This window comes from Melospiza georgiana, chromosome 2 (genome assembly GCF_028018845.1).
Source record: "Melospiza georgiana isolate bMelGeo1 chromosome 2, bMelGeo1.pri, whole genome shotgun sequence".
Lineage (NCBI taxonomy): Eukaryota > Metazoa > Chordata > Aves > Passeriformes > Passerellidae > Melospiza > Melospiza georgiana.
This window is the reverse complement of record NC_080431.1, coordinates 59,617,814-59,634,719: the sequence shown is the minus strand read 5'-3', so window position 1 is coordinate 59,634,719 and position 16,906 is coordinate 59,617,814. Positions and strand designations below refer to the sequence as shown.

General features: G+C 41.2%; 3 protein-coding genes across 9 annotated transcripts in view; 2 read left to right on the top strand and 1 right to left on the bottom strand.

Annotated features, from left to right (window-relative positions):
* Nucleotides 1-2,321, top strand: part of FRY (FRY microtubule binding protein) — a 224,315-nt gene extending 221,994 nt beyond the window's left edge. For all 7 annotated transcript variants that reach the window (XM_058019112.1, XM_058019111.1, XM_058019115.1 and 4 more), the window contains 2 exons: nucleotides 134-327; nucleotides 875-2,321. In XM_058019112.1, the coding sequence (XP_057875095.1) occupies nucleotides 134-327; nucleotides 875-1,133 (453 nt within the window). In that variant the 3' untranslated portion in view covers nucleotides 1,134-2,321. The remainder of the gene's footprint in view (nucleotides 1-133; nucleotides 328-874) is intronic.
* Nucleotides 2,322-3,170: 849 nt separating this feature from the next.
* On the bottom strand, nucleotides 3,171-5,007 carry ZAR1L (zygote arrest 1 like). Its single transcript, XM_058018677.1, has 4 exons — nucleotides 4,411-5,007; nucleotides 3,911-4,003; nucleotides 3,702-3,776; nucleotides 3,171-3,314 (listed from the first exon to the last, which is right to left on the bottom strand). The coding sequence occupies exons 1-4, from the start codon at nucleotides 5,005-5,007 to the stop codon at nucleotides 3,171-3,173; spliced, it is 909 nt and encodes a 302-aa protein (XP_057874660.1).
* Nucleotides 5,008-8,005: 2,998 nt separating this feature from the next.
* The window catches only part of BRCA2 (BRCA2 DNA repair associated), a 32,978-nt gene continuing 24,077 nt past the window's right edge, over nucleotides 8,006-16,906 (top strand). Inside the window, exons 1-8 of the mRNA XM_058018936.1 lie at nucleotides 8,006-8,099; nucleotides 8,708-8,956; nucleotides 10,859-10,964; nucleotides 11,748-11,800; nucleotides 11,906-11,946; nucleotides 12,045-12,156; nucleotides 13,729-13,784; nucleotides 14,707-14,821. Coding sequence (XP_057874919.1) covers nucleotides 8,021-8,099; nucleotides 8,708-8,956; nucleotides 10,859-10,964; nucleotides 11,748-11,800; nucleotides 11,906-11,946; nucleotides 12,045-12,156; nucleotides 13,729-13,784; nucleotides 14,707-14,821 — 811 coding nt within the window. The 5' untranslated portion in view covers nucleotides 8,006-8,020. The remainder of the gene's footprint in view (nucleotides 8,100-8,707; nucleotides 8,957-10,858; nucleotides 10,965-11,747; nucleotides 11,801-11,905; nucleotides 11,947-12,044; nucleotides 12,157-13,728; nucleotides 13,785-14,706; nucleotides 14,822-16,906) is intronic.

Sequence of the window (16,906 nt, the reverse complement as noted above, 5' to 3'; positions counted from 1 at the left end):
GCAGAGATCAAGAAATGTCCTTTTCATAATGTGTACATCCAAAGTAGTAGTAAGGACAAACTTGCAGTACCTACTCCATGTGGGGCTTACGGAGAATGAAAATAGCCCTCTCTCCTTTTTCTCCTTGGAACAGCTGTTAAATATGTCAAGAGAACTGAGTGAGCTGAAGAAAAATCTGAAGGATGCTACTGCTGCAATTGCAGCTGAGCCTCTGACAACAGAATCTGAGCCCACATTCAACTCTACTGAAGCAGCTATTCAGTCCATGCTGGAGTGTTTGAAAAACAATGAACTTGTTAAAGCCGTCAGACAAATAAGAGAATGCAGGCAAGTTTTGCTACATGGTTCATATTAGACTTTCATGTTTATAGAAAAGTATGCATCCATTATCTTCCTAACAAAATGACATGCCCAGGATCAGCATCATTAATTACTCTTTCAACAAGGAACACAGGGGCATTGATACTGGCTTTTGGAGAGGTGTGCCACAAGTAACTATCAAACAAATGCTTGCAATAATTAAGATGTTTAATTACATTCTGTAGATCAAAAGTCCTGTGAGGCTCTTAAGAATCTGTATTGAGTTAATTCCTTACAGGTGCATGTCATTGGTATGAGCTAACATTCAGCTCAGTTTCACTTACATCTATTTGAATGAGTTTTCTTAACCATTTTTTTAGATAATGGAAATTGCACTTTTATGTGTACTCAGTGCCTGATACCAGAATACAAGTAACATATGAGTGGTGTAAAACAGTGAGTTGCTTTAGGCTTATAAGCACGTGCAAGTTCATTCTTCTTTTAGAGATCTCTGTCACATAGCTCCTCTCTCTGCTAATAATGAAATGCCTGCTCTTTTCCTGTTTCATTGCAGGATTTTGTGGCCCAATGATATCTTTGGAAGCACCTCTGATGATGAAGTCCAGACACTACTGAATATTTACTTCCGCCACCAAACCCTGGGTCAGACGGGCACCTATGCACTGGTGGGCTCCAACCAGAGCCTGACTGAAATCTGCACCAAGTTAATGGAGCTGAACATCGAGATCCGCGACATGATCCGCAGGGCTCAGAGCTACCGGGTCATCAATACTTTTCTTCCAGACTCCAGCGTTTCTGGCACAAGTCTCTGACAGGACCCTTGGGCCCCCTTTCAAGCTGGGAGTGCTGTCCTGTGGGAGTGAGGTGGCTCGATGTCTTCTCAGCCTTACAAAGGTTTGGTCAAACTGTACTCACTCTTGTTACATTTAGGATTTCCTCTAAAAAGCGATGGGCTGAACTTCAAACACATAGCAATACTGTAAGGACAGAGGTAGCATAAAGCACCTGGGACAACATCCTTTGTTCTGTGTTGCACAAAAACCAGTTAGCATTTCACTGAGCAACTGCAACTCACTACTGAAGAAGTGACTTTCATTGCATACCAAAGCCTACTACACTGAACAATACTTCCTTTATAGCAAATTAATTTTTGGTTGGCAAAAGTGCAATGTTTCCTTCACAAAATAGTATTTTTTGTTAAAAAACAAACCTTGTACATTTTTTCCTTTTTTTTCTTATTTAGTTGAGTGAAAGATGGGCAGAATGAAGCTGGCCACGGAATCTCACAAACTTGTTGGTCAAAAGCTGAGAGCCTGTGTATATGAAACAAACTGTAAACAGACTATAATTTAATGTACACTGTAATTTGAATATGATTACTGTATCTTAAAACAATGAGCTGCTATGAAGTACATTTCCTAATGTTACTAGGCTACTGTCTCTGAAGGTACTGGATCATATTGTAGAGGTCTGTTCTTAGGCCCTCCCATGGATCATGAAAGGTCTTGATAGATTTTCTTTTTTTTTTTTTTTTTATTAAGGACCTTGGCTGCTTTTTACTAGAGGTTTGCTTTTATGAATATATTTATACTATTAAAGGATGGTTGACCTAATTTAACTTGCCATTTTGTAGGAGAAAGTCCCATCTTTTGAACTGTTAAGCATGCATATTTTTATTTAATATAAATTTTGAGTATAAAAAGTAAAAATATTAACGTGAAATGCAAGTTCTCATGTTAAGTTTCTTCAAAGAGAGGTCTTATTTTATTTGTAATGTATATATACAAAGTCATGACTATATGGGTTTTTTCTTACATTTAACTGCTGTCCAGTGTTAAATGTATGCATGTAAATCTGTTGCACATTTGAGACACTTTTATTCTGTCAACTATGTAACTTATTCACACTGTAAATACACTTAACTGTTTTTGTGAAGTAACTTTGAATCAGTACATCCATTTAACTAAAGTATAAAAGTCGCATATAGTCACAACACGGTATGTGCTTGTTGTGAAAATTGTGTTCTTGTCTGAATCAGTACTGTTGTACATGGTAGCCATGATCAGCAGCCCCCCAAAAAACACCCAGCTCCTGGTTTACGCTGAAACCATTCATAGAAAAGAGTGAGAAATGTAACTGCAGCCTGACAAAAATATCCTCACAACTCAGCATAGAAGACTACTACAGCAAAAATAGTTTCATTGGTCTTCTGCTGACTATGAAAGCCTCTGAACTTCCTTCTACCCTAAAGAGTGCTTTTTACACTGGCACAGATACTGCCATCAAAAAGTTTTTTTTCTCCTCCTCATTGTGAACATGGGCAGCTTACACCCTTTCCCCACCTACTTTACAGCCATAGTCCTGTTCTGGCAGATAGTCTTTGATTACCAAGCAGCTGTGGGCTTTATATATACATTTGACAGAGGCAGGGGGAAGACACATTTGCATTTACACCAGACTTTATGCTCCAGAACATTTGCATCTTCCACCCTAGTTCAGTTTGAGTGACTGAAGGAAAAACTTGCTATTGTAGCCTGAATCTTAGCATTCTCTGAAGACTTCAAAACAAAGTCTCCTATCTTTAGGAAATCAAATGGGTTGCTTCCTTACAGATATACTTTCCTCTTTCAACCAAGGAGGCTGAAACTAAGGGATATGAAACTAGTGCAAACTTTTTGTTTTTGAACTTTATTTACAGCATATATTCAGTGAAATTACATACTTTAAGTTATTATATTTTACAGTAATACTGAAGTCTTCATCCATTATCCAATGCCAGGTCAAAAGCCTTAAGTCAAAACATTACAAAAGACAAAGTGCAAAGCACAAAACAGAAGAGGGCACTTGGATCAGACAACGTATTTGAAGCTGTAAGTGCTATCACAGGACAGCCTTTTGCCTTTGCAGCGGCCACAGAGCTCTTGGCGATGAGGTCTCTTGAGATCAATATGTCTCTTCCTCTGAGGGCAAGAGCAACGAGTCTTGGAACAGATCTTAAGAAACAAAGACATGTTAGTAGTAGTAGATCAGAGAGGATGCACTTCATGTTAGTCTAACATTTGGTTTTCCTTAATAACAGCAACACATTGGGGCTGATATACTTAAGAACTTAAAAACTCTTGTAAAAACCCTGTGGATTTAAGGTGTAAAAGCTTTCTCACTTAGAAACACCATAAATGTAGCAAGCCATAATGCTATATGAAAACTGTTTGGATAAGCCATCCATGAGAGGAGGGGGCCTACCCCAATACCCATTTCCTAAATAACATTTCCTAGTAATTTGATGAAGTCAAGTTTTCTTCCAGATAAAGTCAATATCAGACTTAATAGAATTAGTGTATTTAACATCTGACAGTCTTAATGGAGTACAGTTAACTTACCTGGCACTGGATTGTTTCTACTCGATAGGGATTGAAGCCTTTTTGGCATTTGCGGCAGAGCTGCTTGAAGTACACCTGAAAAAAATGCAAGTTCTGCTAGTAGAGAGACTTATTCAAGGTGTTGTATACAGGTACCCAAGTTTGTGCCAAAACATCTGATTTGTCAGAGATGTTATGCCATTCTTTTCAGGAGAAAAGAGATTAACTACCTTGTTGCTTCCAGAAATGCACCACACGTAAGCACTCTCCCATCTGATCTTGCAGTCTTTGCAGTGGAAATAGCCATACTTCTGCTCCAAGAACTGCAGAGACAGAGTTCACTGAGCATCTTCCAGCAGCCCAAGAGCACCCAGCCCAGCTCCCTCAATACTACTCCCCAAGGATGGTGAGACACTGAAAAATACTGTCCAGGAAGCCATATGGGAAATATTTGAAGCTATACTGACTGGGGCTCTGAGCAACAGGGTCTAGTGGGTGGCATCCCTGCCCGTGGAAGGGAGGTTGCAACTGGATGACCTTAAAGCTCCCTTCCAACCCAAAGCACTCTGCCATGCTTTGATCTACACTTGTGGGTTTTCACAGGCGAGGGGCTCTTCTGCTCTAGGTGCGGCAGAGCCAGCCCGGGACAGGACAGGGCCCACCGCGCTGCTCATGAGGTGGTTTCTGGCCTCCCTGCTCGAGGTTCGCCCCCCGCCCCACCCCGGCGCACCTGGAATGCAACTCTCTGCTTGGCAGCCGCGGTCTCCTCCCGCCACGTCCCCACCGGCTCCTGGCGCGGCGGCAGCGCGGCCCCCGCCGGGCGCTCCTGCTGCTCCTCGCCGCCGTCCGCCCTCGGGGTCTCCTTTGCCGGCGCTGCCCTCTCCGGGAGCGGGGCGGCGTCGGGCGGCGCGAAGAGGCGGCGGGCGGGCGCGGATGAGTAGAGGGCGAGGCGGCCCGGGGCGCGCAGGCCGGCGGGGCTGAAGGCGCGGGCGGGCGGCAGCGTGCGCGGCCCCAGCGAGCACTGCACGGCCACGTCGGCCCGCAGGCTCACCTGCACCGCCGCCTCCTTCGTGCTGGCCCAGCGCGGCCGCGGCGCCAGCGCGGGGCCCACCTGCGACAGCAGCGCCTGAAGCTGCGCCCGCCGGTAGCTGTCCAGGTAGTCGGAGGGCAGCGGCGAGAAGGGGCCCCCGAGGAAAGGGCTGATGCTGCCGCTCTTGCTCTGCTTCCAGCTGGGCTGCTTGGCCGCACTGTCCCAGCCGCGGCCGAGCGCGGGGCGGCTCCTCAGGTTCGGGTAGGGGCTGATGGGAGAACAGACGAAGCTGTCCATGGTTATCGCCCCTAAAGGGTTAGCCCTGTCTGTGTCCCTGCCCTGCTTTTATCTGACCTGGGGAGCTGATGATTGCTAGTTGATGGGGAAAGTGGCGGCAGCTGAGGGAGGGAGGGGGGCTGATGGCCAGGGAAGGCCGGCCTGCCTTCCTTCTCTGCCAGACTCTAATGATGGAAAGATGTCATTCAGCCACAGGTGGGAAAACCAAGGCCTGCATAGCGAGGAGAAGCCTGCTTGCTCACAGTTCCTTCTGCTCATGGTCTTAAAAGAAGGAAAAGGGGCTTTGGGAAACTAACAAAGTCCTGATAAACTGGGTGTTCCCTGGAGAGCTGAGCAAAGAATTCAGGCAATTACATCTCTGAAATGAAGTTTTTACCCGTATTAAAAGGTCAGAGCATCCCCATTCTTCCATTACTTGGGGATTATCTACCTGGAACTTTTTCTATCAACTGAACCGCTTTAGGAAAAGATGGAATATACTCCTGTAGACAAACTGAAGTAAGGGAAAGCAGTGGCTTAGTATCTGTATATGAAATAAGTGTTAATAATACCAGCAAGTAATAAAAGCATGTGCATATTAGTCTAATCTTCTTCCTTCTTTCATAATTACATCTCTTTAGTCCAATTTTAAGGCAATACATTTAGAATAATGTGATTAAATCATCCAAACTGTGTATGTAACCCTTAAATCCCTGGAACTGCAGTGATGTGAAATCCTTTCTTTGTATGACTCCTTACCATCATTATAAATGTGTTGCTTTATAAAATTCACCGGGCCAGCAAGAGAGACACTGGAGAAGACCTGAGAGGGATGATGTCTTTAAACCTTCACAGTGTATCTGACACTTTCAAGGGTCTGAGATAAATGAGTAAGAAACAGCATTTTTACAGGGCACAAAGAGATTAAGATGCAGGAAACACATTCATCATAATTAAAAGAAAAATGTCTCAAGACTCCACATGTTGCTTGGGTTTTCAAAGCACTGTCGGTATCAAAGCAAAAATAGGGTATTGATATAGCCAAGTTAAAACTTAATGATTGCAGTGCAGCTGCAAAAAAAGGAAGTTTTTAAGGTGCTTTAGGAATGGGGATAGAAATCAAATTGGAAACTACATGCCGTCATTTAAATCAGCAGTTTGAGTTCCTCAAACGCTTTGGGAAGAAAGTTACTGCAGTTTCCCAGAACACTGCAGGGTTAGAAGTTTAAGTTCCTTCAAAGGACAAGGTATATGGAAAATTATTGTAGGACAAGAAACTGATGAAAGTGGCAGATGACTAAGCAGGTGATGTGATAAAACTGCAACATAAGGACTGCTGTGGAGAGGTAGCAAGAAACCCCTTCATGGCACAGGAATAGATGAACATCCCACTACAATGAAGATTGTAAACTCAAAGTTGGTGGTGGAGAGAGTGTTCCACACATCTTGGAAGTTGTTCCATCGCCAAAGCCAAGAATTTAATGAAGAGACAAAGCGGGAATGGACATGTATGTGGAGGATAGTAACATTCTCTTTATTGGAATGTCCACAACCATTTCATGTGTCAAGGCCTACAAAGCCCCCTGAGAAGCAGAGTCTGGGGCTTGCACAGTTCGCTTGCCCACGGCGCTGCCGCTGGGAGCCTTCCAGAGCCTTTTCCCGAGGGCTGGGTGTTGGCTGCTGTTGCCCAGCAACGCGGGCCATGCCAGCCGTGGATGCGGTACCTCCTCCCCTCGCCCCTACACGCCACGCTGCTGGCGGCCATCCCGCCTCAGGGCACGCACCCTTTCTGCTCTGTGCGGAGCCAGCCACGGAGGGACAGCCCTTACGGCGGGCACCATGTGTCGCCGGCCGCAATGCCGGGCCCCGAGCGGGGCAGGCCGAGGCGGGGCCGCTCCGCCGCCCCCTTGCCGGGAGGTGGCAGCGGCGGAGGGCGGGAGCGGCGGATGCTCTCGCTGCGCAGGCGCGGCGCTGCGTTGGCGCCAAGCTTCGAACGGGGCGGCCGGGCTGGGGGTCCGCGCTGCCCCCTCATCCCCCGCCGCCTTCCCTGCCCGCCCTGCCCGCCCCGCTGCCCTGCGTGAGGCGATGCTGCGGCCGCCGCCCCGCCCGAGGCGCCGCCGGCAGGTAACGGCCCCGCGTGTGCCTCGGCCCTGCCCCGGGACTGCGCTGTGTTTTGGGGGTGTCACTGCCGCCCCTCGGGCCTCCCTCCCTCTCCTCACAGCCCGCCGGGGTCCGCAGTCACCGGGTGTGACTCGGTGAGGGGAAGGGGGGGTTGGGCCCGTCCCCGGTGACCCCGCGGTGACCCGGCGGGGCTGCACAGGCCGCGCTCCGTGCACGGTCATTGCCCGGGAGGAGCTTCCCCTCACGGAGAGCAGCGCGGGCTGGTCAAAGCGCACTTTTTAAAATGTACTTCTGAGGCAGTGTTAAGTTCCTCGGTGTTCTGTCTTAATGCAGCCCGTACCCTCTTTTAAAGCGCCCGTTTCCCCACGGTTTTGGTAAGGCAGCGTGCGTAACACGGCCATCATGTGGGAAACGGGGTTTACTGTGGAAGGCATAGATGTGTTAGACGGTGAAGTCTCACTATGGGCTTATTGTACATGTTTTTTAAATGGAACTGTGAAGCTGGCGGTGTCTGCTCCACCTGAAAGCAACTTTGAATCAAATTCTTGACATGTAAGTTGTAATGGTTGTAGGAGTATATATGTGATAGTACATATTCCATCCTAATATAGTGTAGTGAGTGTGGGGTTTTGATTTGTGTTTAAAATACCTCAGAAATGTTCTGCCTGTTCCATCGTGTCGTGTGTTTGCTGAGTGTTTTCATTATCTCTGGTACAATTCCCTGTGCTCTTGTCTGTTGTTTTCCCACCGTATTCATCACTGTGGTGTGTGAATGCTCACATCACAGTCAAAGCAAAACAAGCTGGGCTGTGGCACACCACAAAATGCAGGAAAGCCAGCCTAAGATATTCAAAGAGCAGTGTATGAAAGTGTTTTATTTCTTCTCAGGCTTTTCAACTGTTCCGGTAATTTAATGGATAAGAAAATGGCTTGCAAACCGGTGGAAAGACTAACTTTCTTTGAAATATTTAAGACACACTGCAGTGAATCAGGTACAGCTTATCTAAAGTAATTCTTATTAAGATTTCTTTCTGGGCACCAATATTTTGTACATATTTGCTGTATGTTTCACAGGAAAGCTTTATGCAAGTTGTTAGCTGCTGTTCTTGCCCCAAACCTATTTCCTAGATTTCTTCAAATTTTTGTTTGTAGTTTTTTTCATGATATATGCTTACATAGTTACTTTTGTACTTGCTTTTTTAGAATTGTTACCTCTATACATACCCACATGTAGACCAGGCTTAGTGTTTTGCAGGAGACACCTGTGGTAGTTAGTGACTTTAAAAGGAACCTGTTTAGCTTGCCACTCTGAGCAAAATGAGAAACTAAAAGCCAGAGTATACCTGTGATTTTAAACAAACTGGATATTTTTCTGGTCCTTTGGTTATTTTGTTAATGATTAAGAATTTGGGCAGAAATCTCTTTATATTTTGTGGTTATCAGAGTCCAAAACCATCTAGAAACAAGCATACCAAGAGTACGGCAGTGGAAGGAGCGCTGTGTTTGGCTGTTAGCATTTAAATGCCTGGTATGTTTTCACATCCTCCATAGAGGAACCTTTTTCCTTTTCATGTGGTTTTCTGTATGTTTTCCCTCGCAGATTTAGGGCCAATCAGTCTTAATTGGTTTGAAGAACTCAGCACAGAAGCACCCCCATATGAGCCCAGATCCTTTGGAGAGCTTGATGGGCCCTCTGGCTGGCTTGATCAAACAGCTTTTAAAACCCCAAGGACAAAACCCTCTGCATGCAGTCAGCTGGCATCAACCCCACTGCTCTTTAAAGAACAAAATGCAGTATTGCCACCTTCTTCTCCTGAAAAAGAGCCTGATCAGAAAAAAGTAGGAGCAAGTGAGTAACTTTTTTTTTTTAACCTTCTGTTGCAGCTGATGATCACTAATGTAATAGATAATGCTACTGCAGGAACTGTGGGACTAAAAAACTTATTTTAGTAGTCTTCTGAAGATCATCTATAAAAATGCAGAATTAATATTATAGTGGATTCAGGTTGTGATAAACTGGTAATATATAAGCAAAATTCCCTGTATAAGTGATACTGTTGTGGTCCAAACATTCTAAGTACTGTTAATATGAGGGGATATGAACTCAGTATAACCTGTTGACTGCAAATCAAAGTGAATTTTTTTAGCAGTCTAATTTTTTTTATGCAGAAGTTTTGAAGCTTTTAAAGGGAAAGCTTCATTTGAAGCTTTCCTTATCATTCTTATCACGATGAAGTGTGAGGCAATCTGTAGGGCACTCCTTAACCTTTCTTGGAAAGTTTTAGAAGCACCATCTCTTTGAGTTACTAAGATTGTAAATTATAGAAAAAACTACATTTTTTCCATTTGGAGAAAAAAGGAATTTTGTGAGGTACTTCTCATATATTATTTCCAAATCCCAAGTACATCATGGAAGTTCATGACAGTGTGCTCCTTTCTGATGTACCCACCCTCCTTGCACAGCAAGAACCTTTTCTATGGAGAACATATGCAACATTGTCTGTAAGAATCTCTTCTTTGGAAGAGTATTGAACCCTATTCCTGAAGTATGTGATTGGTACATCTGCTGTGTCTGTGTCCTTCTGATAAGCTTTTCTAACCAGGTTACAGACAAACACAAGACTCCCTTTTATTACCAGAGTTGTTCTTAGATCCTGTGCAAATTCTGTGAAGGGTTAGAGCTATGCTGCAGTTCAAGTGTACTTTATAACACTGCTTCCATGGAATATTGTAACTCTCTTTGTTTCTGCTCAACTTCTGCTGAGAACATGTTTCTTCTAAATGTGTAGCTATTTGTATTTTACAGTGGAAAGCCCCTAGGGAATTCAGGAATTTCATTTGGCAGTTTCATAAATGGCAAAGGAAGGAACCTTATGATTGTTTATTTCGAAATGGTCCATTTTGGTCTGCATATGTTCAAAGTTCATGTGTGACTGCCTGAAATATTCCATTTTCTTGGTTAGAGCCCAGTGGCTCTTGTGAAAACAGGAGCCTGGATGGGAGCTGATGGATTTCATCCCTTGGTATGGTACTGAAATGCACCTGTGCTGTGCATGTGAACTCAGGAACTCAGAAGCAGAGAGAAATGCGCATACTGAAGTGTAATTTCTGATACTAAGATTGTTTGGAAACTTCAGAGTAGAAATTCCTGTTAGTAGTTGATTGTCCATGTAAGGGTCTCACTGTTCATAGGATTCTACTGCTTTAGTGGGAACATTGTCTTTTGCCTGGAGATGCTTTGCAAATAAATGCTGCTGACAGTGGCAGTGACTCCAACAACAGTTCTGGAAATAATTTTTGCTTTTTGTTGCTTATTTGAATCAATAAGTGTATGACTTAGTAAATTTGAAGGGAAGCTGCACAAACCTGTGTTTGCACATGTTGTATTTTTGCTAAGAATAACTGGTGCAATGACAAGAAAGGCACAATGCAGTACATTAAAACTGAAATGGAATGGAATATATAACTTGATTAATACCAAGTCAATAAAGTGACATAATAAGGGGTCTTCTTGGCTGTGCATTTGAAAAATGTGTAACATTGGCTGGATATAAAATTTGACCATATTTAAAATACTAGAATAGAAATTAGGATTAGGTTGTGGTTTTTTGTTTTGTTTTGGTGTTTTTTGTTGTTGTTGTTCTGATTAGGTTTTGTTTGGGTTTTTGAAAACTTCGCTTTAAACTTCAAAATTGAAACTGTTACCTGCAGTTCTGCAAAGTTGTGCTGATTATTGTATTCTATGCTGTAGATAGAGAGAATTTGATAAGCCCAAGTAACACAAGAAGAAAAATAGACGAAGAAAATGAAATGCTTACTTCATCTCCTGGTAACTTCCACAACTGCCTCACTGCTAGGTATGCTAAATATGTCAACACAAATAGAAAATAGTCTGGGCCTTAAGCAAAAAGTAACAACCCACCAGACTGTTGAACTTTAGGAGCACTGAATAATCTTGAATGTCTGATATGTTTATGATACTTGTAGGTTGCTAAGTGAGTTGAAAATAAAACACTGGCTAAATTCAAAGATGTCCTTGCTTTCAGGTGATCATTCTTCCTATTTTTCTACTCTTTCACAGCTGGAATACAAAAATTTTTAACATTATTTCAGCTTTCCAAGTCCAAACATCCAAAGAAAGAGTAGTAGTGATACATCATGTGCTTCTCAAGTAGTAAAGCTATTTGTAATATTTACTGAGATTTTTTTAATAATAGCCTTGATTTTTACAGACTTAATGTCTGTATTTCAGATAAATTTTATCAAAGTATTTGTGTTGATTGTAAGAAGAGTTAAACTTATTATTTCATTGCAGTCAGTTAAGCCAATTTCCCTAGTTTCATACAGCCCATTATAAAATGCATGGTTACATTGGAATTTATTACTTGTAAGACAAATCATTACTGAAAATTAAATTATTTCCTGAAAGAAATATTTTACAGTTTATAGTAGACTTATGGTAACGTTTAAAATATTGACTGATGGTTAGGAGGAATCTGTGTTTTATCTAGTCAGGGAAGTAACCATGGTGAAAGAAAAGAAATAATGGAGATGGTAATATATGTAATGTTTGAAATATTCAATTATTTTAAGAAACTGAGACATGAAATTAATATTATGGCTTTAATTTTCTTTTGCAGTCCAACTATTTTAAGGAATACTTACAGAACACCTCAGAGAAATAATGTCCCTGGTTTGTATCTTCACTTTTTGGTTCTACAAAATATTTTACATCTCTAGATAAAAATCCATATTTTTTAGTTACTGTTTATTGTCCTTTTTACATCATGTTTTGCAGGTCCATATGGAAGCTTGTTTTACACACCAAAACTTTTGGAGGTACAGATTTTATTCATGCATTTTATTTCCTTTTCCTGAGTTGTACATTTAGAATTTGGCATAGAAATTATATATATGATTGTTAAATGTATTTCTAGGTCAGAACTCCAAAATGTATTTCTGAAAGTCTGGGAGCAGAAGTGGATCCAGATATGTCCTGGTCAAGTTCTTTAGCCACGCCTCCTACCCTTGGTGAAACTGTGATAATAGGTATTTCTTAAAATGAGCAATTGCTAATGCTAAGGGTTTAACACTTCCAGTTTTGATGCTGGAAGTTCACTCAGTATGAACTGTTTGGTTTTTTAACTAAAAAAAGACAAAATTCTTACAGTGATTATTAGTGGGTGCCTATAGGTAATGCAGCCCTACGCAGAAAACTTTTCGGAAGTTTTCTTCCTTTGTCTGAGGGGTTAGGGCATATAAATTTGGAATAACATAGCAAAGCATAGAAGGAGGATTAGATATGTTTGCTTTGCCCTATCACATAACTAGGAACTGCTGGGCTAAGTTAAATGGGTTTGTTTATGAAGTGTAAGAAGGTGGCCTGCTGAGTTAACCTCCCAGCAGCAGTGTTGAGTTCAGCATTTTAACCACTCTCACTGTGCCTGCCATCAGAATCAGTGAGATGGACTGGGATACTCATCCAATTTAAGACCCGAGCGCCTGGGTTCATATTTCCTGGGTTATTTGGATGGGGCAATTCCTGGAGCTCATTTACTGCACAGCTGCACAAACAGCTGTGTCAGCAGAGCTGTGAATGAGAATGAGTAGGTGATAATTGCTTCAGTAGTAACTAACAGTGATGATAAACATCAAGCCTCAACCTAAGGTGTTGGTGAAAGTGAGATTTCATTAGCATATGATAAGCAAAATGAAGTTTCACTGTATGATTTGTTGATGAAAATTCATGAGAAAATGGGAAGACCTGGATGTGTTTCCTTAGCTTCTGATACTGCTCTTTTTCATGTTGTTAAATTACCACTGTGTAGTGCATATAGGGCATATTAAGAATGAACCTTAGGATTGGGAATTACTTTTGGGATGTAAGGGGTGGTACTATTCACAAGGCTATTGAGTTGTGCCATTTTGGGTGTTCTGTGGTCCAGAAAGGTGTGAACTGAAAAGAAGGGCTGGGGGAAGTATCCATACCTTAATGATGATGTTCTGGGAGATGAGCTGTGGTTTGAGCTCTCATTCTTACATGTCTAATAAGCTTAATATTTTATAATAGTGATATTATACTCTCTGCCTTCTGACACCTGTGAAAAGAAAGAGCTGCTACACAGAACCTAGATGTTGTGTCTATGAAATATTTTAGTATATGCTCTTCAGGCATTTTAAAAAGAGGGTTCACTTTCTCCTTTTGTAACAAAAGTGCAGGTAGTACTGCTGTTTTGGGAGGAAATGGGAAAAAAACCCAAATTCCTGAAAGGCTTGAAGATCTCTTCCAGATTTTTGGACAGAAGAAAATGGGGAGGAATGCCATGAATAACTCTTTGAAAGCGGAATGGCAGTGCTGTTTCAAGGTGGTAACAGGAAATATAGCAGGAACCATAACCTGTGATTTGTGGTGGTTTGTGCTGGTTCAAAACTGCCTTTGTACACTGTCCTTCCACTGTATGACTTTTTAATTAGAACTTTTAGTTTTTATTAGTTTATTTACAGATTTGAGTGGAATTTAAAATAATCCAATGAAAATCCTCCCAAAACACAGCTGTATTTGAACACACTCAGCAGATTACTCAGGAGAAAATAAATTGACTTGTCTGTCTCCTTCCAAAGCTAGAGAGAATGATTCTGTTTCTGAAGCAAAGCGACAGGATGGAAGGGCTGATACAGTAAGTAGTTTTAAGAGCTGTGTTGTTCTTCAATTTCAGTTAAGCTGTTCCATTACATGTTTATATTCCTGAGCCAAGAATAAAAAATTCTGTCGTTTTCATTTCAAGCTCTCCTATCTGACTCTTTTTTAAAAAGTTACTGCTCACAAGACTGAATTTGAAATACATGGTTGCAGAATGTGTTCTCACAAATAACCCTCTCTGAGGAATATTTTTTGCTGTGCTTATTAAAAAAAAAACCAAAGCAACCCCAACCCCCCAAACCACTTGGCTTCAGCAGCAGTCAGTATTATTTTGAGAGGAATCAAACCTAGGAATTATGTTACTTATCTGAAGATCTATTTGTCTGTTTTTTCCCACTTCCATCAGATTTTTGGAAGTTATTCTTTAGGAATAACTTGTTGCTCTCAACCTCTACAATCAAGAGTTGAAATTGAGTATTAATTTCAGTCCTTTGATAGCAGTAGGGAAAGTTCTTGCATAATTGGAATTTGACAATGTGTATATGAAACCTGAATGACTGTTGAGACTGAAAACCAAGGGTGACACTAAAAGGATTCAGTTACAAATTTAAGTTTGATCCTTAATGACCTGAAACTTCACATTTAACAAACAGTTGCAAGTGAAAATAGGCAAAATGTCTTTGTCCTTCCTCCTATCTCCTTTGTTCCCTTTTTGAGAGGATTACAGTAAACTGCTGAACCCCTTCACTGCCCTGAAGGTGACTTTAAAATGGAACCTGATTTGCATTAAAAATAGGGATTTTCTGCTTGTTTGTTTCTCACGTGTACCTGTGAAAATGCTACCTTTCATTTTGAGAGATGGAGTCAAGTACTGCAGTAAATGTTTAGAGTTCTGTCCTTCACAGGTAAAGTGATGCTAACTGGTACATAATATAACAGCTTTTGTCTTTGGTTTACAGATTTTGCACAACTGTTTTTCCAAGCATGATAAATGTCCTGAGATTAGTGATGCAAGTATGCTGTCTGTACCAGAGACAGTAAAGCTAAATGCTGAAGATGACATCAAAGATTTGGGTATGCTTTGATGCTTTACCTAATAAGTATTCAGTGAAGCAAGACTGGGGATAAAAGTACATTCTGTGTTTTGGGCTGTTCTGTGGCTGGTTTGTTCTGCCAGCTGTGTACTCTGAGTCCCTAAATTTATTCTAATTTGTAAAATTAATCTAGCCTTATAAAGGGGAGTGTCTGTTGAGTCAGTGAATTAAATCAGTGTCCTGGTTAAGCCATGAAAGTCAGGTTATGGTGCCACTGGACAACAACCAGATTAGTACTGTGAAGTGTGCTCCCTGCAGCTGGAGAGGTGAGACTGTGGGAGAGCTGAGACAGAAAAATGGTACAGGCTCAAGGGGGAGCAAGACTACTGCTTCTAGTTATTGAACAGGCTTAACTTTTATCATGAAGTTTCATCCCAGCACTCACTGTTCTGTGGTGAGCTTGTTTTTTGTTCTTGCTGTATCCTTTTTTCATTTGCTTCACCTGTTCAAAATAGGTAGTTCAAAATGTGACAAATCCTTCTGGAGAAAAAGTGTTTCTGATTTCTTTAATTGAATGCAGAAAATACAGAAGACATGGGACGAATACCTTCATTCCGTGTTTGTAGATCACATCAGTGGACGAGTGAAAGTGTAAATTTCAGTGGGAGGTTTTTTGATTTTAGTTGAGAAATGATGGCAGAAGGGGAGATTATTACCAGAAATTGGTGCAGCATGCATGGGTGTAAAAGGGTGCTGTAGGAATTCATGCTGGCTAGACAGGACATTATATCCTTAGGATTTTTTGTCTCCTTATCTGAATCGAATGACCTGCCCTAAAAATAAGGTTTAGTGGTACATGTAAGAATTTTAAAAGAATCAGTTTAGAATTTGATGAGGAGAGCTGAGAATGCTGGCATCAGGAAACATTGTTGCTTACAGAGTGGTATAAGCCTGCTGTTTTTATACTGTAGGTCCAAATGTGCTGAAAAGAATGTGTTTGGTAGTAAATGTATTAAATAGTCTGTAATTAGCAAAATACTTTTAGAAATTAAGCACAAATTAATTGGTCTTGGTCTGTGTTCCAGTAGGTCCTATTACATTGCATACTGCAGTAGACAAGATAAGTTAATGTATGAGAAAAATAAGAGGGAGAAGACCATTTGTTTTAGAGTTGAAAATAACTTGCAAGTGTTTCCCTTTTCCTACATCTTCCCTTTTTGATAATTTGGCATTTGAAGATGCCATGTATAAAAAAGACAGGTCCACATTTGTAGCTTTCAGGTGTTTGTTTTCTCTGGAATAGTGTCATAAAGTACAATAAGTTTTATTAAGTATATATTTTGTTTCAGTTAAAGAAAATAAGATCATAATATATCAAATCATCAAATAATATCGCCCTCCAGTAAGTTTAGAAGTCAGAATTAATTTCCCTGATTTTTGTTTTTCCCTGGCATGAGATTATTCAGTGTACAGACAGTATCAGTACAGTCTTTCAGTTCTTGTTTTCTTTCATCCTAAAAAGTAATGTCTCTTGTTTAAGTAAAAACAAATAAGCTGTGTCTGTGTAGAAAGCTGTACTGACAACCTATCACAGGATGAAGGGATATGGTCACAGAAGTTGCTTCAGAGGAACCTGCTTTAGTGAAGGAAGATGACCTACCTGCACACTCAATCAGTAGTGTTACAATTTCTTCTTTTTGACATCTCATTTGCCACTCAGGCAAAAAATAGAAAGTAAAGAGAATGAGTAACTTTCTATGCCTACAACATCAGCAGGAACCTATAGTAGATGTATTGCAAATAATTTGTTGTGTGTGACCAAGTACTGGGAAATCTTCTATGGACTTCCAAATGGAAAAACTTTTGGATATTACGCTATTTAAAAGTTCTAGTAGGGAAAGTTATAGAGTCGTAAGTTAAAAAATTATACCTAAAAAAAGCTAATGGAAAATGTTAGGCTGTTTGTTATGGGCATAAGGAAATCAGAGGACTGTTTTCTAGGTACTTTATTTTGATTTCTGTGATATGAAAAAGCCTTAAAAAGCAGTCTGTAAATGAAACCTGGTTTTGAATGTGGAATGTTCTGATAAGTGAGTCTCATTTAATACATTTGAGAAGGTAATAT